This window comes from Bacillus rossius, chromosome 1 (assembly GCF_032445375.1).
Source record: "Bacillus rossius redtenbacheri isolate Brsri chromosome 1, Brsri_v3, whole genome shotgun sequence".
Classification (NCBI taxonomy): Eukaryota; Metazoa; Arthropoda; class Insecta; order Phasmatodea; family Bacillidae; genus Bacillus; species Bacillus rossius.
Window position 1 is genome coordinate 274,693,720 of NC_086330.1, and position 24,585 is coordinate 274,718,304.

At 33.8% G+C, this 24,585-nt stretch overlaps 1 protein-coding gene across 1 annotated transcript in view; it reads left to right on the plus strand.

The window, feature by feature from the left end:
* Positions 1–24,585, plus strand: part of LOC134527440 (trypsin-like) — an 84,012-nt gene that overhangs the window by 5,675 nt on the left and 53,752 nt on the right. The window contains exon 4 of the mRNA XM_063360127.1: positions 5,485–5,656. Coding sequence (XP_063216197.1) covers positions 5,485–5,656 — 172 coding nt within the window. The remainder of the gene's footprint in view (positions 1–5,484; positions 5,657–24,585) is intronic.

The following is a 24,585-nucleotide window of genomic DNA, read 5'->3' on the forward strand; positions in this document are numbered from 1 at the left end:
CACCGCCATCTTGTAAGCTATATTGGCCATCAAACTGAAAATCTGGAAATTTTATTTAAGCAATATGAAAAGTATTCCAAAAATTCAAAAAAAAAAAAAATTCTCACATCCATATGTAAAATGCATCGCTCGATTGCAATCACCGGTTTGATCCTTGTTCGATTAAATAATAATAATTTAATTATAAGTTTACTTATTAAAAAAATCTCGACAAAAAGTCTTCAAAGCACATTTAATTACCCATTAACAATTCTTCAGTAAGCCATCAATGCTATATTATCCGCTATATTGAAATTCTGTAATTATTTAGCTACAAAGACGAATTTTTTAATAACTATCAAAAAAGTATTAATAAATGTAATTAATTAAATCGATTTCAGTAATTTTTCGAACTATGTTCTAGGGGGAAATCAATTTAGTCTCTAAAAAAATTATTTTATAATAATCTTCACTGCAAACAAGGATTCTATACAACTACCCAGCCAAATACATATATATGTTACTCAATATCACAACACATACAGTGGAGTCAGTATTCAATGCCCTTATGATCAATATAATATCAACGACAAATGTATACACGAAGCGTATCCAAATCAGGAGGCATCAGGAGGCCTTCTAAATCGATGCTAGGAATTAATTTCAACCAAGTGTACCAAAATATCAGACATATATACCAAGCTTATACGAACCACAAGGCATACATTTTCGAAACTGTTCATACCTTTCAACCAGGTCATATCAAATGTCAGGCATACAAGCCAAACATCTCCAAACAACAAGACCTACTGTGCAGATATATTCAACATGCTTTATGCTTACAAAAAGGCCTCTTTAGAACATATACGATAAAAGCTTCGTACTGCCAGAATTACATTATGAGCTAAACTAATGTACTTGATGGTTACTATAAGATGTGTTGCAAATATTTTCACCAAAAATATTCGAATTACAGTCTTCTGCAAACCAATGTGACTTCTTTCATCAGTTCCCCCAATCTTTATGCCCATAGCTTCAATTGAAGCCCTAACATTATTAAAGCGTTTCTAAAATTCACCAAATTTTCTAGCTGGTCATTGATTCTGACGACGACTTCGTGTGTGCTCTTCTCGACCGGGATTTAAATATTACTTTTGCGGCACTTCGACCAATTTATAACCTGACAGAATCATTATAGAAAATCACGTAACAAGTTGTTATGTTTTCTGTTAAGTTATGATTCACTCGCCAAATTGCAGTTTGTTATTAAAACCTTTACTCGCAATTTGTGTATTGCTCTTGTAATTTCGTATGTTTTCCTTGAAACAAATTTCTTCCGTTCAAACACTAGCGTCGTACTCATGGTCCCTGGATTAAAAAAGTGTCAACATTTTCACTAAATGTAAGAATGATTTATTTGGTGTTTGGGTTTCAATGTAATTGGAATTATACAATAAATAGTAACATTTCCTTAGATTAACTTGTAATGACGTCATTTTTTAAGAACCAACATGTATTTGAATCACTTAAACGGTCACATCACATTTCAGGAACCAGATATTGCAGTTATCTTAATAAATATTTAGTATGCACTACAGGTTTGAAAATTCGCTAGTTCACAAAACTATTCTCCTTCCAGTTCTTAAGGTAAACCTACTGCTCCGAACAATGACCTATGCTATAGACATGATTTATAATTTTTAAATAGTAAATTAAACATTTTATTTACTTATAACATAAAATTTAAAACACAAAAGCTTGACATTGGTGTGATTTCGTTATTGTAGTAAAGCATAGACCAGCAAAGGTACTGTGCACTTCTAGAAGAGGGCTTGAATTACCGAAACTATCACAGTGTTTTGACTCTCATCCCGTCATGAAGTATAAAACCCATGAAATAACACGATCTGTCGGTGTGCCAAAGTTAGTTTTGCTCATTAGCAAGTCTTTGGTTAAACAGGTAAATCATCTCGCATGAACTACCTCGAAAATTATTTATTTTATATTTTGTGGATACATAATTAAATCTTTTTTGGTGAGCAGACGTTTTAGCAGAGAAATTAGGATATATTCATTCAATTCTTTCTCATACATTGGTATACTTTGTGTGGCCGTAAGTAAGGCACACGTCATATTTTTACAAATGACAATGGCTTCCATACTGGCATTGTGGTTGTAGAGTTTCCTCATGTGCTCATACATTCAATTATTTACTGTCCACACAATATGGCTTGTGCATCGATGAGTCTGCCAAGGACACCTACTGCAGAAAAAGGACCGGCAAGAATTTGATTAGATTAGTGTAAAAAATAAATCATCATATTTCAAAATTCAGTCTTATTAATCACCCTCTGAGAACTGAAAACGAACTTCATACTGTTCTCAAGGCTCACGATATTGAAAAACACAAATTCATCTCGGCAGTTGGTTAAAAAGCAGAAAGTGTAAAAACATTAAGTATAAGGGTATGTGGTGGCCATTGACCAACACTTGGAAGCCTCGAATTTTTGAATTCGTGACGTGATCGAAGTATCGAATGCGCAAAGAATTAACGAATTGTAGGCCTTCCAAATAAGTATAAATGATTTAATATCTCACTTGGCAACGAAAACAGATCTTGCGATACACAGCGGGAATGGGATAGATTAATGTCGGGAAAAAAATAAAAAAAAATTACTGCACGCGTATAACAGTATGAAAGGAGCTCCTACGAGCTATTTGCAATCAATAAAATGTCGTAATTGGGCAGTGACCTACATTGCGCTAAACAGTCTGCCAATTCAAAATATTTAAAGGCTAGAGGAGCCAAACTTTCTCGTGAAACGATAAATAAAACAAAACGAGTGTTAAATTCACTCACTAGTCGTTTTGATGAACTAAAAAAGAACGAGGACACAACCATCACAGTTAAGAAAGAAATAGATAGTGAAGCATTAACTGGAAGGAAGGAGGAAATTTGAAATAGTACGCGTCAGTTAGTAATGCCAAAGCGTTCTTAGTCGAGATGTTTAACAGAACTAGGTCACTAAGATGTAATGGCAATTATAGCCAACAGAAATTACAATTTGTTTGATATCTTATACACCTAATTCTTGAATAAAAGTAAACTAAGATGAAGCCCAAATATGTGTTTCAAAAAGTGTTTCCCGACAAGACGAAGAAGAAACATCCACGTAAGCGTTAATCTATGTCAGTGTCATTGTGCGGATCTTTGGGCAGAAAGGCTTTTTGAGAATAGTTTCACTGCTAATTGGAATCCAAAAATTTTTCATGTGTCCCAAGTTCGTGAATCGGAGTCTATGACTTACTATATGATGGTTCTTATTAGAATCTATAATTGACTTTACATATATGTATATTATTTCTACGTTGTTACAGAATAATAGCTCAACTTATTAACTTGTATTTTTAAGATAGACGAATTTAATTTAGAATGATTTAAAACTGATTACTGAAAATATCTGGTATTATTTACTTAATTATTAAAAAATAAGATACAATAAGAAAAATCATATTCTGAAAACTCTTCTATCCTTTCATTAAAATATCCTTATTTTAATCTTTTTCGTGTCTTTCGTACTCCAAATAATTATTAAATATATAAAATAATTTTTAATCAACACTAAAAGTAACATATTTTATATTTTGGGGACATATGTGGTGTAAAAACCACATGAATTTAAAAATAGTTAACATGCGAAATAAATAATTTGCTATTGTCTACTTTAAAATGTGTCAAATTAAATTGATTCAAATTTACACTTCCGACTTTGAAGTGACCTGAGATTTATGCAACTACTGAGCGCTAAAATTGAAAAATTAATTTTTATATGATTTGTAATTTTGCTAACGGCCAGAATACTACCACTTAGAACAGCCAAAATTTTAATATAAAAAGTTCATTTAAAGGGGAATAACATCCTAGAGAACAACTTAATGTTATTAATTCTACGTTTCCAATTAAATTTTCTTTAACATATTTATAGTCTTTACCTAACGTGCTTAAGGATCTCTGTATCGCTACTCGTCAGTAGTTCCATGCGATACAAAAGATCGGCATGCGTTGATTAACTCAAAGTTACTGGTCACAAAAGAGTTATTTAGTTACTCAACATCCTGCTACCATGATGCACTCCCACCAACGACACGATATCATCGCGCAGGGATTCCCTGCTGGAAGAATACTTAGTATTAAGACTACAGGGTTCCTCACTCACTGTGCAGTAGTAGTAAGTAAACGATCTTGTTGACGGCTGATCTTTGTGGTCATCACGGCTGCGGAACGAGTCCCTTCCAGCACACGTCACTCGCCAGCATAGTCCTCCGAAGTGACGTGCCACTACGCGACCCCCCAGTCAGCCGGGCGCACTAGGACCACAACTGGTTACCCCCCGTGGTCATTCCTATGGTGACGATATCTTACTGTCACGTCACTTCAGGTTCCAATCATCACCAAATGTTTTTGTATCTACGCGTCTCGCGAATCTCAGTCCCTATCCGGCATCTGCACCGGTAACTGTCCTCACCAGTATCAAAGTATCGTTTTCGCCAACTCGTGCTCTAAGCCATCGAAATCTGATATCGACAGTAAATGTCTAATGGCCGCATGCGGCACTTGTCAGTTGGTCCTACCCCCTCCCCAAATGATGTCACAGTGCGCGATCAATCGCTTAATAGCAACATTCAGAATAACGAAACCCAGCCCTCAAAATTTCTGATTGCCAGAATTTAAAAAAAAAATTTATCTAAATACTTAATAAGTAATAAGCTCATAAACAGTACAGAAACACCAAAATTAAATAATCAAAATTGCTACAATTATACCCAAATAGTTATAATCATCAGAAACAACTTCTACTAAAAAAAAATTAAAAACCGTACTAATCTATACTTCTATTATCAAGAGATAGTGTGAATTGGCTTGTTTGTAAAAATAAGTTAACATGTAAGCTATTGCAACAATTTAAAATTTTTTCATAATTAAAACGTTAAATAATTCTGAGTTAAACTTCCATTAAATATAGAAAATATTTTAAACCAATACCAGAATTTTTTTTATAAGTTTTAACAGTGCAAAGAAACATTTTAGACAACATTTACTGATTGTCCCTATTTTCGCGCATGAATTGCCATCGTGAATAACGAATGAAGAAAGATAGCAGAGCAAAAGGAAACATCGCAAGAAAAGCAATATAGCATACAATTTATTTATAAGGATCCGACCCATTATACTTATTAATTCGTCAGTATTTTTATACTTATTTTTAAAACCAAACTTTTTATGTTTGAAATCTTTATCTCCCGGTGCTAAGCTGGGTACGATGCTATTTTATTTACAAAATAAAGTCGATTTTGTTATTTGTAAAATTGTAATTAAAAATAATAATTAATAATCCACTTGATTTTAGTTATATGTGAGTCATAAAAATGTACAAAAATTTGTAAAGTAAGTTTGACATGCAAGCAAAAGACGCGTGCCTGACACAACACTGGACCTGCCGACAGAGAGCTCCTCAACTCGGCAGACCTGAGGCTCGTGCACGGTGCCCAGGAGATGGACAGCTCGCTGGACCACATCACGTCCCAGCCGGAGGCGGAGGTGCGGCACGTGGCCAGCGTGCACGTGCACCCAAAGTTCCACCTGGACAAGTTCTACCACGACATCGCGATGCTCCAGGCGAGTGTCGCTTCCCTCGTCGCTCGAGACGCAGAGTTAGGAAGAGTCGAAGTTACTTTCTGCTTCACCATCGCGACATGTTGCGATACCTCACTGAAAGAAATTGTTGTATATTTTACAAGGAAAATCCTTGGAAACCCTGTTGCCAAGGATATTACTTGTAAAATTACAAGGCAGAGCTTTGTACCATGTGCGATTTTGCAAAGCTCTGCCTTGTAGTTTTGCAAGAAATATCCTTGGCAACAGGGTTTCCAAGAATTTCCCTTGTAAAAGTACAAATTATTTTTTAGAGTGAAACATTGCACTTGACATAGCTCGATAATTGTTAAAAAGTAAGAGTCACTTCTGTAAGATACAATCCTTTAAATCTGTTTCCACAGTGCAAACATTACACTTTAACATCTTGGTTGTCCCTCAAAAATGGCACATACCATCCGTTGAGAAAAAATATACTTTAAGCAGTAGCGTACATTATGTTTGAAAAGGCAATTCTTAAAGGATTTGATCTGTACTTTGTCCAACATCTTGGTTGTCCCTCAAAAATGGCACATACCATCTGTTGAGAAAAAATAGACTTTAAGCAGTAGCGTACATTATGCTTGAAAAGGAAATTCTCAGTGGAGTTGATCTATAATGCATGATTATCGTGAAATGCGAGAAACGCAAAAACGCAAGAAGAAGGCTAAAACTTAACTAACCGTATTTATAATAATCGATTTTTGATTATATTAAATAAAAAAATAGTGCGTGTAACTCAATACACGTGATAGAAGTGAAACTTCTTGACAATTTAAACCTCGACTCGTAAGTTTAGGATTGTAAGGGGTAAAACGGCAGATGTATATATTATATTTATTTACACGTATTCTCCGTCCTTTTCGCGTTAGAATCGTTTCACACAAATTTTTCACGAAAATGTTGCATTAAAATTCGGCCTTCAAATTATACTTCCATTGCTCCCAAAAAGTTCCACTTTAAAAATGAAATGGAAGTATTAATAAAAGCTTGTCTTTTGGTATGAGTATCTATTTTCTAGATTTCAAGGGAAAATAAAGTCATAATGTGTATTTTTAGAGATTATAACATTTTTTTTAAATTTTGCACAGTGAAAGTTAAGGCAGGCTTTTAAATTACATTGGTAGGTTATACTCATTTGTTCATTATAAAGATAAATTCCTATAGTAAGAGGACCGAGTAAAGGAAGGGTATCTACTATTTTACAATTTCCAGTTAAAGTGTTATTGAAGTCCTGCGACTAATGAGTTTTTATAAACTGTCATGGTGAACGACATTAATTTCTTATTTTAGTCGCGTTTTTTGGCCTTCCACTTATTTGTTTCGTGCGAAGATAAACATTCAATTAAATTATTAAATTTTCCCTTTTAAAATCTTTCTATTAGCTTGATCAAATAACTTCGGAGGATTATAAGATACCAAAAGCCCTACTAGTGCAGCCATGTTCGTCCTTTAAGTTTTTATTAAATATTTTTTTTATGTAGGACTGGTTGAAAAAATTTTTTTGTTTGGCAGACTCAACTAATCAGAACCGTATCCAGCTAACAAAAATAGTGCTTTGCGTTTCCCTCCCTAGGAACCTTAAAAAGGGCGAATATACACGGTAGCTTAGAAAAAAATCACTGACGTAAAAAAAAATTTAATTTTAATATAAATATTGAATGTACCACATTTTCTTGTAAAAAGCAAATAACGTGTCTAAAACATTTAAACGAAGCTAAACATTAATTATACTTTGGAACGTGTGTGTGTGAGATTTTAATTTACAGATTTAAAAAAAACTACAATTACACAAATATTCTAAATTATATATATTTTGAAAAGTAATACATTTGTATTTTCATATAGCTCTAACTCACAATGAAAAAAATCAAAGAAAAATATTCATTAACTTTTTTTTAGCACAGGTTGCTAAATTAATGTGTTCTGAAACAGTAAAAACTGCATAAACTTTTTAATTCTTTGCAAAAAGTAGTTCATTTAACCAAAGGAGTTTGCGATTTGTTTCTTAATTAACATTTGTTTAATGTCACTGCTGAAAATATTCTTTCAGTTGCTGCATTTTAAAAGAGGATGCATATAACACTTTGATAAACGTTGTTAGAAGAGGAAACATTTTCTGTTGAACAGTATTTAAATAGAAGTAAAGAGCTAGATCTGGGGGTAAACGTACGTAATCTCTATAGCTGTATAAAAAGCACTCCATATAGTACCAAACTTCTAGCAGTGGAGTCAATCCCCCTTTGGGAATGCAACGGATCGTGATTAGTGGATTGCGTGATGTAAGATCTTCACCTCTCCTACCTTAACCAGAATCAGCAAAGATGACGCGCGCTGACCCTAGCTGGCTGCTCAGGCAGAGGGACTGTGTTTACTTGCCCTGACTACCTCTTGGCTTTAAGTCGAGGCTATTTTCGAGGAAAGGGCGGTGTGTTTAAATTCCCACATGCCTTACCGATTACATCTTCAGGGAAGTCACATGTTAATAAACTTTTATAATTGGATTTTGTACAGTTACGGTTTGTTATGCTAACCAACTGCTAACAAAAGTGAACTAAACATTTGAACAGGGGCGACTGAAAAGTATCCAATCGAAATGGTTACCATTCCGTAAATTATAAATCCTCATGTGCCCACAGCAATCCGGAATGGTTACCATTCAGGATTTACTGGCAAATATCGTATAATTGCAAATCCTGAAAAGTATCCACTGTATGAATGGTTACCATTCCGGCTTTTACTGCAAATGTGCTGCTAGAAAAAATCCGGAAAAGTGTCCGCAGTGTGAATGGTTACCATTCCGGATTGGATAGTTTTCCGTGTTCGTCTGCAAAATACGGAAAAGTATCCGCTGTCGGAATGGTAACCATTCCAGTTTTGTGTGCGCAGATATAAAAGGGGGCGACTGAAAAGTATCCAATCGGAATGGTTTCCATTCCGTAAATTATACATCCTCATGTGCCCACAGCAATCCGGAATGGTTACCATTCAGGATTTACTGGCAAATATCGTATAATTGCAAATCCTGAAAAGTATCCACTGTATGAATGGTTACCATTCCGGCTTTTACTGCAAATGTGCAGCTAGAAAAAATCCGGAAAAGTGTCCGCAGTGTGAATGGTTACCATTCCGGATTGGATAGTTTTCCGTGTTCGTCTGCAAAATACGGAAAAGTATCCGCTGTCCTGTTTTGTGTGCGCAGATATAAAAGTAGCTCCTAAAATCCTGAATGGTTATCATTCCAGTTTTCCTTGCCAATGCACTTAATTTAAAAATACGGAAAAGTTCCCGCAGTGTGAATGGTTATTATTCCAGGTTATTTGTCAATGCACTTACTTTAAAAATCCTGAAAAATGCCCGCAGCCTGAATGGTTACCATTCCCGTTTTCACCGCTGTTGCACATCTTATAATAATCCTGAAAACTATCCATTCGGAAAAGTATCCGCTAAGGGCGTGCAGTTGACTCATTTACCCGTTTCTAGATGGCAGCATTGTTATCTGTACACGAGAGATGGCGTGCATAAAACATTTGTATATGAATTTATGATGAATTATAATATATTTTCTTTTAGAAAGATTTACTACCCATATCTGTGTTGCGAATAACTGGATAATGTCAACTGAAAATAAATTTGAGTGTGAACAATATGTTTTGTAAAATATATCTTTTGTCTTTTGATTTACGGGACTGGACTTGTCTTTATCCTAAAAACACGCAATTAAAAACATTGTACGTATTTAAATTTTTTTTTATATTTCAGAAATAATTTGTCTACTGCCAAATTATACTTGAGTGTTCATGAATACAAAAATATCGCAACTAATGGAGTTCTTAAAATCAATTTTGTTTGGGCAAAGGCAGAAAGTACATAAGTGATAATAGCTGTATCCGAATAGTGGCCTAATGGATCCCTTAGCTAACGGATCCATAGATAGTGTATCGTAATGGACGCGGGCATCTTTGAGTTGTATCCAAATTCTCACAAGGGATGTCAATGCATCCTCTCATGCGTCCACTGGTTCGAGATTTTAAAGGGACGCAACTCTCACATCCACTGATATGTCCATACATCCCTTAGTTTTGTTATTGTGACCATAAACCTTTGAAAACGAGAGTGTGATACGAGATAGTTAATAAAAATGGATTTTGAACTTGAAGATAATCACGTAAAATGTAACTATGATACTTATAAATATTTATACTATAAGTATATGTTACATAATTCACATAATCAGTAAAATAATTTTATTTGTAGGAACAAGTGTCCGATTCAAATTTTCTTCTATATTTTAATTCCCAACATTAATTTAAATTATCTGAAATTGTTTAGAAATTTGAATGTTCATTTCCGTTTTACTTGCCCACCTTTAGATGTCATGAATATAAAAGGCCAATCCACATTAGTACAATGGCAAACCAACAGGCAGTGCTAGCTGTATAACTATTCGGATATCGTACGTACTTTAGAATGTACCTTTAAATTGTGGGTGCATTTGTTTAGGGATGTAGGGACGTGAACTTAATGGACGTATCCCTAGGTATTCGGATACAGCCAATATTTCGGTCATCAATGTAATAACAGTGCTAGCACACACAAATCTGAGCATGTAAACTATTGTTTACTTAACAACGAATTTTTTAAAATTTCATTTGAAGGCTAGGTAACAGAAAGAATTCAATAACAACTTGCTCATCAACACAAATATATTTTTGACGTGACAACGTCTTATAAATCAATGAACGCCGGCTGCCCGCACGAAAAAGTATGACTCATTGTCCCGTTATGCTCATTGTCCCGTTACGCTCATTGTTCGCTTGCGCCGCATCTATCTCTCTTCCACTCGATTGGAACAACCATCGATTTGACTTTTTCGAGGCACATTAAACTTGAAACAGTCCCATTTGTTTCCTACTTTCATATCATCGTCCTATCCTTAACAGAATAACACAGATTGAAAGAAGTTAAATAGAAAACATGTATAAAAGTTATAGTTAAAATAATCTCTTTGTTAAAGTAATAAACATATTTGAATTAATGAGTGCAAATTAAATTAAATTTATCAATTAAATTGTAGATTTAATTTCACTCCTTCTTTGTATTCATACAAAATAGTGATAATTCAATAAAACTGATTCAATTTTATTCATAAAAGTATGCAATCATTTCATCAATGTTTTGTTATGACGTTGTCACGTTAAACTATCGTCCGTAAACCGACTTTACAGACAACCAATTTGTTTCATTAAAACCATTACTTCCTACATTGTAACACTTGGAACCGGTCTGAACCTGGGTCTGGATTGAGTTAATTGGCAGTCTTGTCACCAAGGTTGTCTGTGCTGTGGAATCTGGGTTTAAAGCTTGCCATTAACACTGAGAATCCTACTAGCCCACTAATACTATAAATGCAAATGTGAGTTTGTTTGTTTGTTTGTTATGCTTTTGCGCCTTAACTACTCAACCGATAAACATCAATTTTTCTTAAACGTTGTCAGAGGTGCAGAAAATGACATAGGATACCTGTCATCAAGAAATAAATTATAGTTTAAAAAACAAAAAGAACTTTAACAGCAAATCTAACAAATATGTCGCTGGACGTAGTTATTTTTTTTTAGTTTATATTTTCACGTTGCGTAATGAAAAAAATTCAATAGCACTACATATTTTAATGTGCTTTTGACGTTAGCACTGCTTCCAAATTAATTGTCATCAGATTTCTGTGTATAAAATCTTGGAAAGTAGCCTTAATTACTAATACTTATTGCCTGATATTGGTAGATCAAACAAGTCTTCAGGATTAGTTAAAAAATTATTATTATTTTAATTTTCGATACACCCGCGCCCAACTTTCACCTCATCTGGTGTTTATTTTCGTAAATATGTTTACGGAAAACTACAACAATATAATATTACTTTTTTACATGCTTTATATTAGCTCCACCTGTATGTTTGTCTGTCCGTCTGTAACTATTTCGACTAAGAGTGAGTGACTCATCACTGTAAAATGTCCCACCTATTTCATTACGTTCGTTAGCCGAGCGGTCTAAGGCGCGCGATTTCTGTGACGTCAGCTTTCGGGATTCAGCGATCGTGGGTTCTACTCCCGGCCACGCCGAAAAACAAAATGTTTTTTTCCCCCGGTAAATTCTAATATTATATCCATACATCTAACTGCAAATGATTCGTAGAGACTTTACCATTTCTTTGTGACGTTGCAACTCCAAATAGTTATCTCAGATGGTAATAGGTAGTGTCGGTAACTCATTTCCCTATGATAATTATACATAAATATAGTTTAAAAAACTAAAAAAACATGCTTTTAAAGAATATCAAACTAAAAAGTTAAAAATAAATATAGTTTAAAAAACTAAAAAACATGCTTTTAAAGAATATCAAACTAAAAAGTTAAAAATAAATATAGTTTAAAAAACTAAAGAAACATGCTTTTAAAGATTATCAAACTAAAAAGTAAAAAATAATTTTAAAATTAAATTTATGACAATAGTATATAAGCAATACTAGTATAAATGAGAAAAAAGCATGGGGCGCTTAATATTCAAAAAATATGGCACAAAGCGCCTCAAGCTTTTTTCTCATTTATACTAGTATTGCTTATATACTATTGTCATAAATTTAATTTTAAAATTATTTTTTACTTTTTAGTTTGATAATCTTTGAAAGCATGTTTCTTTAGTTTTTTAAACTATATTTATTTTATCCTCCTTGTGTATGTATTCCTTTGCAAACTTTTAAAATGTACCATCGTATTAGTATGATCAATTACTTATTTCATTAAAATTTAAAAAAAAAATTAAATACTTCTACAAATGATCACAACGAAATTGGTAACTTAAATGACGTTTCACTTAACTTATGTTTGCTTTAAAAGGTGAATGTGGGGATACAGGGGATGGTTACTTGTCATAATAAACATAATGAACAGTTTAATATTGTAATTAGATCTTTGTCTAAATTTCTTTTTCAAGAAGTAATGTGAAAATAAACAATACAGATTAATATCAGTGTGTTTTTATATCTTTGTTTTATCTTATAACACAAATTTCTTAACGTTTAATAAAATATTCTCAAACCTTTGGCGGATGTCTTCTAATTTCGTTATTACTATATTTCAGCATGTTTTCACAATCAATCCACTTGCTTGATTTTTTTTTTGTTTACCGGTAAGTTACTGAAAAGAGTTCAAAGTTTGTGGCACACAACGGAACAGTTAAAATTCTTTCACGAAAGTTGAATATAATAATGCCACGAAAACGATAAAAATATGAACGCGTTTTGATAACTGACTTAACTTCCGCTAGTTCATAATATTTTAGGCGTATGGTAAGTTAATATAGACAGTTTTTTGGTGTCGTTCCCTTAAAAACATTTGGAAATTTAAAATGACCTGAAATAAATCTGTAACTTGTGGTTGGATTAGACATGCTTCCTTTCGTCAATATGTCCACCCAGGGATTATGGCAACGTCGCTGTTAGTTAACTCTACCATCCTTACTATATTACCAGTTTCTACAGTGCGACTAGTTGCCTAGACCCCACCTTGCGAATTGTCATTTCCGGCTGTTGGAAGGAGTTGCCAGCGACGTTCGACCATACGAATTTAAACCACGCCTCAGTTATTTGTAGCAGCCAACCGAAGGCCAGTCGCACCCCTCACCAACAACCTCAACCAACAATCAACTCTTCTTATTCAATGGCATTTCCACTTGCAAAATGCCGAACTATCATAGGTTTCTCACTTATTCCGATCAATTGAATTAAAAATTACATTTGATGTTCATATTAAGCTGTTGCGCCTTGTTAGGGGCTTGTTGTTCTTTTATCCATACAAGTTCTTTGACGATACAACTAGCCCATTTTTTTTTAAAAAAAATTATGTGGGGTGAACAAATTCCCGTTTTCGCCGTTGGTGCACATCTCTTAATAATCCTGAAAACTATCCTGTGATGGCATGCAGTTGACTCATTTACTCGTCGCTAGATGGCAGCAGTGTTAACTGTACATGAGAGATCGCTTGCACAAGTCAGTTGCATATGAATTTATAATCAAATGTAATTTATTTGCTTTTAGAAATCCATAATCCAATCAAAACCGTTGCATGACTTTTTCTCTTCTTACCTCCACCCCCTCCCCAATGGGTCTTAAATAAACAAGAAGTCAGCAACTCACACAGACCTGTGATTTCACACGAACATTGTTTGCATTTCGGAGATACCTGGATGGGGATGAGTCACGTAATTGTTGCACTAATTCGCTGCCAGCCTCGTGTTTAAAGTGTTGGCGAATAAGGGGATTGGGAGGGGCGAGTGAAAACAAGGTGGGGTGAACTTGCTGGCTAGCACAAAATGACTGTTTAGTGTTTGCAGACCAGCTAAGACTCAATCTACAATGTTATTATTTAGCATTAACAAATCCTCGTATACCAACATCACAATAACATAAAACTTCAATAAATCACAATGTGAATTACTTAACACGTGAAGTAACTGTGTATGTAATCAGGGGTGTAGCCGGGGGGGGTTAGGGGTTCAAACCCCCCCCCCCCCTTAACACCAAAACTTTATTTAAATTTCTTATTCATCACTCAAACAAATTTCATATTAAAAATTAATACTATTTTTACCATTACAATATTTAAATTTAATTACCGAAAACTGCTTAAATAGCACTATTTAAACCTAAAAATCCAAATTTTCCTGGAGGAGGACCCCCGGACCCCCCGCTTTAATACGGGTGGGCCATGCTTCTTAACACCCCCCATACACAAATCCTGGCTACGCCATTGTATGTAATAGTATTATATCGATTTAAAATGATTAGCCTTTAGCTTAGAAATGGCTAAGTTAATAATATAATGGTTTATTGTACATTTTTAATTATCTGTTAGGGTGACTTCTTTGTTGTGGCTGGCGTTATCTATCTCGGTCTCTGCAAGTCCCGTTCTACAATTCCATGGACGCGGAACACGGATCACGTAAGCCGAAACGTAAAGTAGTCTGTGTTCATTCCACAGTGGGACGTATCCGGTCACGGAAACATACGGATTCGCGGAAGAAAGCTTGTCAACTCCCAACTATTGCGTGCCCGTGAATCCGTATATAGCCAATAGGAAGCAAGTATTTCGGCACCATTTTGGTTTAGAAGAAAACGGTGGACATAAACAACTGAACAAAATAAGTTTTCGGCACTTTATCTTTTTTTAAATATTAATAAGGTAAACAAAGAGTTATAGTATTTGATATACACATCAAAAACATAAAGTAATATGCATGGTTTTTGATGTATTTTGTAATCGTAAAAGCATTAACATATTAATTAAATATTATTTATAATTATAAAACAATAAACAAATATCAGAAGCACGTCGAATATTTTATAAAACGTAGGATTTTGTTTGTTTTCAAAACAATTATCTTTGGTTTTTCAAAGGTTGCCATTCATTAATTTTGTGTTGTAGAAATCCAATTTTTGTCCCAGCCGTCTAGTTTGCTCCGCTTACGTGTTCCGTGTCGGAGCTTTTACGTGTCTGTGTCATTGTAGAACACGCCTAAGAACGAGTCGGGCTACGCCACGTGTTTCGTATTTTAACATGTATGCTCATCTACGAGGCATTTACGGCCACAGCAGTATCGTGACACCTGATGTAGTAATGAAGGGATGGCAGAATGGAAGAACCGAATCTATTCACTAGTTAACAGCAGCCTATACTACTTTTGCTAAAAAGAAAAGTCGGGAGTGACCCAAAAGTTAATCGCACTCCAGTTTTTTTTTGCAATAAAGTGAACGGTATGACCGTTTGTGTTTCAAAGTTAAGTAATTCTAAACGCCTAATTATAGTATCATTATTATAGACCCACTGTTAATGATAGTAATGTGTAAAAAATGCTGAATGTAAATTATTTTATTGAGAAAAACCGGCACAATTGAGGTTAATGTGGTTATTTTTTGCGTGCGAGGTATTGGGACGAGGGAGCGATAAGGCGACACGGTTATACGCACCAAGTGTACCTTCGCCTCAACACGCAAGGCTCTGAACTTAGTGTTTTTTCGATGTGTTGTTTTTGCCTAATATGTGACTTTCAGTAGCAACCAAATAATAAAATATTTATTAATTTGTCTTTTGAATGGCGATGTTAAGGCATAGCCTTCTTTTAATATGTATAAAAGTTCAATGCAAGACAATATTGTTATATTTTGAAATAGGGCTGTCTGAAAACACAGTTTTTGACTGTTTGAGGACTCCGAAACTTTATTTATAATACGCGAGATGTCTCGAAAGTAGGTCTACATACTCGTTCTCGTCTGAAGTACACAAGTTGTTGACAATAGGTAGAATGGTCTCGTAAACAAAACGTGTATTTCGTACACTTTTCTGTACACAAACGTACTTAAAACAAGAAAATTAAAAGGACTGAACATAAATAAGTAATTAAATTCCCTTGTTCAACTATAATACTGAGCTGGGAAAACCATAGAAATGACATACAACAAAATGTTAATTCACTAATAAATATGAAAGATTTATTTTATTGATTAAACAAATCAAAAGTACAATCAGTCTCCAGTTAATAAATAGGAATAAATTAAGCTCAAATATTAACTAACTAATGTTGTTCACAATCTATCGAACAGTTTGTAGAAAGTCCAGATATTTCAGAAAACAAAAAAAATTAAATTAACTATTTAATTTATTTTAATATGTCAGATTCTAATTGTTAATTATAAATATTCCTGTTAGCTCAAGCATGAGATCCTAGCACTCAGTACCTCTGGACCTGTGTGAATAAGACTGTTTGTGTTGTAGAAAAAAAATTATTAAAGTTAATGTTTACTCAATGCACATCACTTATTTACCGTCGGATAGTCAAAGTTTACTGTCTCGGCGTTACGATTACTGCAAAAATACGTTGGCGTCCCTAGTGATTAACCACAACAGCCATACCTGGTTGATAGTAGAAAGTTGCCAGTTATATTACCGTCGTAACTCACGGTAAAAGCGTCCCGCAACTTGCCTTCAATAGTTGTGGTAACTCACGTTTTTCCCTTCGGAAAAACGTATAATTCGTAGTAAAATCACTTAATAATAGTCCTCCAAACTATTATATTCCCAGTAGGAATTATCTTGAAACACATGTGGCGTCATTTAATCACTCTTTTTAACGTGACAACGTCTAATAAATCGATGAACGCCGGCTGCACGCACGAAATAGTGTCCCGTAACGCACATTTTCCCACTACGGATGTCCCACTACGGATGTGTCCTGTTATGCTCATTGTACGCATGCGTGGAATCTCTCTTCCACTCGATTGGAACAACCATCGATTTGACTTATCAATAAAGTTTTCGTCGTTTGAATTATTAATATTAAGTACGGTTATATAAAAGTAATGTTGAATATTCAAATACGTTTTTAACGAACAATGGTGTTTTACAGTTACAAATAATAATTCATAATTCACCCGGGATCTTTTGCACAATGTTTTAAAAAAAATTTGTAACACATTATAAAAAAGTTTGGTGTATTTGGGATGCGAATTTGTTATAAAATCGTGTTATAAAAACGAAATAATATTATTCCCCTACCGTGCTGCCATCTATGGTAGCAGACGCGAACCGAATGAATCGCGATATCTATCCGCTATCGCGGGAACAAGGCACTCCTTAATACATATTTTCCTTTGTTTATCGCGATGGGCGTTATTATTAATGAATTATAAATAAAATTTCGTGGCCGGGGCCACAATTGCATATAATTTTGAGCACGGGAAGAAATAAAAAAAATGATATTCTCGACGGATTTTAATCTCTGGTTTTCATTGCTTATTACAACAATTTTGGCAATAAAGGTAAATTATTTTTGCATTTTAAAAATCTGATTGCTAGTAGAATTTCAAGTATTTATTCATTTATCATTAAAAAAAGGAGCATCTGTCGGCGAGTGCAGTAATAATAGGTTATGTTAGATATTTGATTACAGTGTATTTATATGAAAACTTGTTCATAATTATATTTAAACGAAAAGTTAATATGGTTTTCATTGCTTATTTCAACAAAAATTTCGACAATAAAGGTTAATTATTCTTGCATTTTAAAAATATGATTACTAGTATAATTTCAAGTATTTATTATTTAATTATTAAAAAAAGTAGCATCTGTCGGCGAGTGCAGTAACAATAAGTTATGTTTCAATTGACTAAAGAATTATGGTGATTCATATAATTGATGATATATATTTTATTACAGTTTATTTATATGCAAACGTGTTCATAATTATATTTAAACTTTATAGCTAAACGCCAGTTTTTAAATTAATTACAAGTCATGTACACATGAACTGTTTCGTCGATTGTTTATAAAGTGAAGTGAAAAGTTAATGTGGTTTTCATTGCTTATTACAACAACAATTTCGGCAATAAAGTTTAATTATTCTTGCATTTTAAATGTCTGATTACTAGTATAATTTCAAGTATTTATTCTTAAATTATAAAAATAAAAATAATTCAATTTTATTCATAAAAGTATGCAATCATTTAATCAATGTTTTGTTATGACGTTGTCACGTTAAACTATCGTCCGTAAACCGACTTTACAGACAAACAATTATTTAGATGTAGCCACACTGCAGAATTACAGCATATATTTAATAATTTAATTCATACATAATTACTAGGTTATTAGATATATCAAATTACATTTTCACTTTAAAAACGCAATAAACAAGCTACTCGGCTATAGGAAATGTGCATATTTTAACAAAAGTTATGCTTATACTGAAGTCCAGCCAAAAGTGCGATAATTTTGCCACACAGAAACATGATATTTAAGATTTACAGAGCCAATTATTGCTCAACTAATCTTCAAGAATAATTGCAATCATACAAACTCCTATGCAAAAAAAATCTCATTGATACACAGAGCAGCTTTGTTTACTACTACAAATGGCTATTGATTATTGACACTGTAGCATCTTGTGGTAAAAATATAACACTGAATTAACTTTTCAGCAATGATAATTATTTATTTCGAAGGAAATTAAAAAATTAACAGATTAGCATTAAATTACGCAGTGCTGTTGAAAGTATTACAAGAACAGCAGGCCGCACATACATCATGTCTGCCAACATTACACAAGAAGTACGAAAATTTAAGCACGGACCTTTTAGTCACGTGTAAATTTTGAATTCCCGCGGTAATGTGGTCTGGCAAGTACGTCATACGCGATTGACCAATAACAACAAAATAGCGGGATAAAATGACCTGTATATATAGACCTTGATTGATGACCGAAATATTATCACTAACTTTCTGCCTTTGCCCAAACAAAATTGATTCTAAGAACTCCATTAGTGTAAATATTTTTGTATTCATGAACATTCTAGCATTATTTAGCAGTAGGCATATTATTTCTGAAATATAAAAAATTAAATTTAAAATACGTACAATGTTTTTAATTGCGTGTTTTTAGGATAAAGACAAGTACAGTCCCGTAAATCAAAAGATATTTTCAGAGATATTGTACAAAAACATATTGTTCACACTAAAATCTATTTTCAGTTGACATTATCCAGTTATTCGCAACACAGATATGGATAGTAAATCTTTCTAAATGAAAATATATTATAATTCATCATAAATGCATATACAAATGTTTTATGCATGCCATCTCTCGTGTACAGATAACAATGCTGCCATCTAGCAACGGGTAAATGAGTCAACTGCACGCCCTTAGCGGATACTTTTCCGAATAGATAATTTTCAGGATTATTATGAGATATGCAACAGCGGCAAAAACGGGAATGGTAACCATTCAGATTTTTGTAAATTTATATAATTTCACAAGAAATAGTTCGCACATGAGCAAAATGGTTTCCTTTACAATGTGCGAACTCTTTTCTTTCAGTTTGTCTTTGGCGCGATATAAACAAAGCCTACTAAATATTGTGACATTTAATTAAACGAAAAGTGAGAATGGGTAATGTTTATTGTGAGCAATATACTTTCTTGAAGAGAATATTATCTATATTTATAAAAATATGAAGAAAAAACTGAAATAATTAAATGTTGTTTCTTTCGTTAAAAAGAGAAACACAATTACGTCTTTGTTTCATTTTACCAATTAACCAAGAGTGAAATATTATTATAAAACAACATTTTCTGCAAATATTTCACGAAACATGGAAAAATTTAACTTTGATTTTGCTGTGAAACCAACAGCAGATGGGAAATCAAATAACATTATGCATAACCTCAATAGCTACACCTGATGGGCAGATTTTTGAAATTCCACTCGAACACCAACCTGCAAATCTACACCAAGCAGTTACAAATACTCCAAACTATGTCAAGGTCAGTAACTCATTAAATAAAAGACATCAAACACGGAAAATATGGATAAGTTTGACAAATGATAATATATCAAAAACATATTTGGATAGAGAGCAAAACTTACAGTTTAAGTATTTTTACCTGAAAGAAATTGAGGAAATAATTTTTAAAATAAGCTTAAAACAATAATGAATGAAAAAAACTAGTGTTATTGTGAAAAAGGCGTGGGGCGCTTTGTATCATATTTATCGTACATCGAGCGCCCGATGGTAGAGCAGCCGACATGTCATCGGAAGGCCCTGGGTTCGAATCCCAGTCCGGTCTATCCGAATTTTTCTCACATATTGTATACACTCTCATTGAGCAGGCCCTTTCCTCATCCTTTATCAATCCTTATCCTTATCAAAATTCCTGTTACGTAAATGTGGAACGCTTCACGTAATAATTAATCCGTAACTCCCATCCTTTCCTGCTTCACAGCATTAATTTCGTACAGTATGTAAGACTGGTCGATATCACTTGTTCGTCAATAACCTTATACCATTAAGTCTTATTGTATATATTAATAACGTTAAAATTTTTAAATGGCTTCTAAAATCGAGATTTGACTATCAATACAGCTGTAAACATTAATAATTTGTAAAATAATTACAGTTACTTATAGTTATCACGGAATTAATAGTAGATTAGAACAAATAACAGTTTTAAAAAATTTAAAACACGCTTTTATAAATAAACAAAACTAAAAAGTAGAAAAAATAAATAAGAGTTTAAAAAAACTATAAAACACGCGTTTATAGAAAATCCAACTAAAAAATAGAATTTTTTTTTAATAAATTTAATTTAAAAATAGTGTAAAATAAAAAAAATGTATTTTATTTAAAAAAAAAAGCGTGGGGTGCTTTTAAAGATATTATCAAAATGATAATCCTTCTACTCATATCTGTTAGTAAAATAATTATAACTATTGACACACTTCTATGTTACCTACAACCGACTTATAACATTTTACAGCTATTAGTGGATATCAGAGGGATAGAACATTCACGAGAACGGGACACACTGCTGATTGTTTCCGAGTGACGGACACTCCCTCGCCCACGTGGAGCGCCACTGGGACCGGCTGCTGCAGCACGAGGTGGACTCCTCGTCTACTCGCGCCCCACCGCCTCTACTCTACGGAAACTAGCAACACTTCAAGCAATATGATAAACATTTTTTAGTTATAATTTTTTAATAACATATAGTTATTCCCATTTAAGATGAAGGTGATAATTTCCTTGGAGACTGCAGAATAGAGGGGGAAATTTTTGAAGTTATTCTTCTTTAGGGGCGTTATGAAAAAAAATTATGAGAGTGAAATTATAAGATGCGCGCGCATCACTGTAACACAAAATTAACAAGTTTAAGCTGCCCGCTAAACCACTCATTAAGTCTCGAAAAAAAGCTACCAACAAAATAGAAATAGAACCTCTATTAGTTGCGCATGTTGGCACGCTCGTCGCCTCTGATCACTGTTTTCATATTTATAATATTTATCCACATGTTTCTAGTTTCTACATTCACAGCACGTGTTTTAGTTTCATACAAGTGCGAATTATATATGTGCTAATAAATTATATTCAGTAGTGATTTAAATTGAATTTTTTGATTAATATTATTTACTATTCGTAAATATTAGTAAAAAAAAATTGTGCTTATCTACTTTTTCAAGTGCTTATCCGTATGTATTATTTATTTATATAGATTAAAATATTATTTAATATAATTAATACTAAATATTATTTAAATATTTATTATTGGTTATTTAATATTTACAAAAAAAGAAATACATTTAATAACATATATAATAAACAAATTTGCAATAAAATTTAAAATCGAACATAAAATTTAAATATTAATTTTTAATATTTAAAAATAAATTGATAAATAATAAATATTTATAAATATAAATAAACAAATTAAATGAATTTTTTTAAAAATGAAAAGACTATATTAAATTAATAAAATAATAAATGTTTAAAAATACAAATATATATATCTGCGCCCGGCGCCGGCGCGTGAATTGTGACGTCACGGCGGCCATTTTTGACTCAAAATTCCTCAAAATTCCTCAAAAATGACTCAAAATGACTCTAAATTTCCCGTTTTCGAGGGAAAAATTCCCGTTTCGAGGAAAAATTAGGATTTCGAAAAACCACAAATGTATTTTGCCTTAGAAAGAACACAAATTCCTGATATAGGCTTAAGCATCCTTAACTACAGCCTCCGATAAGCCTATTTTAAGATTATGACGTCTTCGTTGCAATTTTCGTTACGCCCGCCATCTTGAAAATCCGCAATTTTTATGTTAGAAAATCGGGAAATTTTTTAAAAATCATTAAAAAAATTATTTGATCGAATTTAATAAAAATCTTAAAAACCACTGTTGGACTTATCTTTACGGTCGTCATCTTGGATTATATAAATGTTGCATATTTCGTTACACCCGCCATCTTGTTTGAGTACCATGTCATACTTACACTTTATGTTGCGTCCGTCATATTGGATCCTATTAATGTTGCAATTATCGTTATGGTCGCCATCTTAAAATTTAGACACATTCTTGAAAATCCGCAATTTTAATGCTAGAAAATCGGGATGAATTTTAAAAATCACTAAAAAAATTCATCAACCTAATTAAATAATAAAAAATCCTTAAAACCACCGTTACACTTTTTCGTGACAGCCGCCATCTTGAAATCACTTGCTGGAGATCACCATCTTGTTTTCGTCCGCTAGAGTGTGCTGATACCATGTTAGGATAATTATCTGGTCACCATACCTTTGTCCTCAACTGTTGACATTGAAAATTGACCTTGACCTTGAACTTTGACCTTGACCTTGACCATTGACCTTGACCTTGAACTTTGACCTTGGCCTTGAACTTTGACCTTGACCTTGAAATTTGACCTTGACCTTGAAAATTGACCTTGACCTTGATCTTTGACTTTGACCTTGATGTCCATCATGGATCCGTCATTTTTTGTTCAGTACATGCTACCAGTAGCTACCGCCTGCTAGTGGTCATTGCCACCATCATGTTTTCGTCTGCTGGAGGACACAATATTGTGTGTACTTGTCTTACCATCATGCTAGTTATATTCTAACATGCTACAGTACAATAATCATTTATTTTAACTGAAGTGACCACCGTCTTGAAATTTGGCCGCCATCTTGAAATCATGTAATTATTTAGCTAGAAATGCGGGAAAAATTCCAATAGTCTCCGAAAAAATCAATTATTAATTTGCAAATTGAATCGATGGATCCCTGTCCAAAGTTAGATTCTTGACCAGTGACAGTTGTAACTAATTATTAAATAAATTTTAGATTCTGTTTTCTATTACCTTTCGCGGAGTTTATTAATCATTCACTCTACGAAAAACAACTCATGTCAATGTACCTGACCATCGAATTAGTACAGTGCCGATTAGCCTATTATGAAAGTCTAATTTTTCAATAATCTGAGTAACATATAAACCGTTCATGTACAAAGCTACACATATAGATCAATTGTCTTCAGTCCATGAGACCGAGTCATGTCATTATCAGACGTATAGGCTAGTCATTTCAGGACCGCATGACCTTCGTCGTTAGCTAATTATATTCAATTAATCCATCGTGACATTTTTTATACATACTAAAGGACCAAGTGACCTTGAAAAATATTTTAGTAACACCAAGAGATGATAAACTAGTAAATATTCAGTTACTACATTTTGTACTACGCGCAATCAACAAAAAGGAAGCACCAACAACGAAAAGACAACACCACCAACGAAAAGGCAGCTCCGCCAACGAAAAGACAGCACATTTAGAAGCACCGACAACAAATAGGCAGCACCTCAACGAAAATGCAGCACATTTGGAAGCACCGACAACGAAAAGACAGCAGCGATAACGAAAATACAGAACATTTGGAAGCACCGACAACGAAAAGGCACCACATTTGGAAGCACCGACAACGAAAAGTCAGCACCGCCAACGAAAAGGCAGCTCATTTGGAAGCACCGCCATCGAAAAGGCAGCACATTTGGAAGCACCGTCAACGAAAAGGTACGGACCGCAAGACCGGGTTATGTCAATATCAGACATATAGACCATGAACACAGTACACACAGGAAAAAGGAATGTACACGCAGGAAAACGGAACGTACACGCAGGAAAACGGAATGTGCACTTAGGAAAACGGAATGTACACGCAGGACAACGGAATATACACACAGGAAAACGGCATTTACACTCAGGAAAACGGAACGTACACGCAGGAAAACGGAACGTACACGCAGGAAAACGGAGCGTACACGCAGGAAAACGAAATGTACACGCAGGAAAACGGAACGTACACGCAGGAAAACGGAATGTACACGCAGGAAAACGGAACGTACACGCAGGAAAACGAAATGTTCACGCAGGAAAACGGAACGTACACGCAGGAAAACGGAATTTACACACAGGAAAACAGAACGTACACGCAGGAAAACGGAACATACACGCAGGAAAACGGAACTTACATGCAGGAAAA